Raw genomic sequence first — 1451 nt, forward strand, 5'->3', positions numbered from 1 at the left:
ATTATTGCTCAAATAAGTCTTCCCATATTAAAAACCACAATGACACACTAAATAACATGATGTTCTGTTCCAATGCTCTGGTACTACAAGTACCAACAGGCTACAACACCCATAATAACTTGTTTGTAGCCCTGACCTGAAAACAAATGACTACTGTGAAATAATATGACCAAACCAAAACTTACACACCAAAATGAAACAGTATAAAACATAGGACCAAAATCAGGCATAAAAAGAAAGTAACATAACCATATTTTGAGAACACTATTCCTTCATCACAAAGGATACTATTTGTACATTAATGCTCACAGATACACTTACAGTAATTCTTCACACATCCAGCAATGCAACAGGTGACTAAATCAATGAATAACACAAGTTACAGACTTCAAATGATAACACCAGATCTCAAATTTGACAAATTAATAGATGACAGTAATATACTACACTAAGAAACTCTTAATAAGTGGAATGTCTGTAAAGTGTCTACAGAGTTCTTCATCCTTCATGATTCCCTTAGCCCTGTGCGTTTACCATTCATTTTCACCCATTTCTATAGGAGAATTGTTTTGGGTGGAACAGGATGAATAACTGCCACACTCAGGTATGCGCTTCTGTGGCAGCCAGTTGTTTTCTTGCAAGAGTGGTCTTGTCGACAAAGAAAATTGAATCTCAAAAAATTCTAATGACTCTCCATCTTCTTTCTCCATCAGGAACTGATAGTCCCCAAACCTAACCAGGCATTTGTGTGGCAGGTCCATTTTATTTAGGTAGCCCAGCTCCTTGTTGTCCACAATCAGATTGGTCTTCTTACTCATATTTTTAATTTCAAAAGAGAGAACTGAGCTATCAAAATTTTTAAATAGCTGCAAAGAAAACTGAACTCGGGAAACCTGTTTGTCCTGAAAGGTATAATGACAGGTGTTGGAATTTCGGCCAAATTTCACCACTTCGCTGGAGGGGAGTTTTTCTCGGTTAAAAAACCTTATTGATTGGAATATTCCATTTTGCTGGTGGCCAGGATGGTAAACAGTCATCTGGAGACAAGTTACTGTCTCTTCTGTGTTGGCATCTTCGAAACTGGACATGATGTACACCAGAATCTGACCCTCCTGCAACAATCAAGTCAGCACGTTAGTTCACTCCCATACATCAGGCATTGAGATCTTTGATTCTAATATTTTGATGAAAATCTGATTTATTTAGACTTTAAGAAAACAATACATAGGCAGGATACTTTCAGTTAATGAGTAGATATGTGAAATCTTATACCAAACCCCGTACGAACTGGTGCATTACTTTTTCCTCTCTATTTTTCATTTCTAGTTTGACAGTAAGACCATACATATAATCTGGACGATAACAAGGAATGACTATTGATAAAGTAATTTGGGGGGAGCATAAAGAAACTTCCATTCCTTTTTCATTTAAATAGAGTGACTTGGTCCCAG

The 1451-nt window shown here is 36.7% G+C and overlaps 1 protein-coding gene across 1 annotated transcript; it reads right to left on the reverse strand.

Moving 5' to 3' along the window:
- Positions 1-530: 530 nt before the first annotated feature.
- TIFA (TRAF interacting protein with forkhead associated domain) lies at positions 531-1091 on the reverse strand. Its single transcript, XM_007454795.1, has one exon. It carries the CDS (start codon positions 1086-1088, stop codon positions 531-533), a length of 558 nt encoding a protein of 185 aa, XP_007454857.1. The 5' UTR covers positions 1089-1091.
- Between the last annotated feature and the right edge of the window lie 360 nt (positions 1092-1451).

Source organism: Lipotes vexillifer, unplaced genomic scaffold (genome assembly GCF_000442215.2).
Source record: "Lipotes vexillifer unplaced genomic scaffold, Lipotes_vexillifer_v1.1 scaffold1219, whole genome shotgun sequence".
In the NCBI taxonomy this organism is placed as follows: domain Eukaryota; kingdom Metazoa; phylum Chordata; class Mammalia; order Artiodactyla; family Lipotidae; genus Lipotes; species Lipotes vexillifer.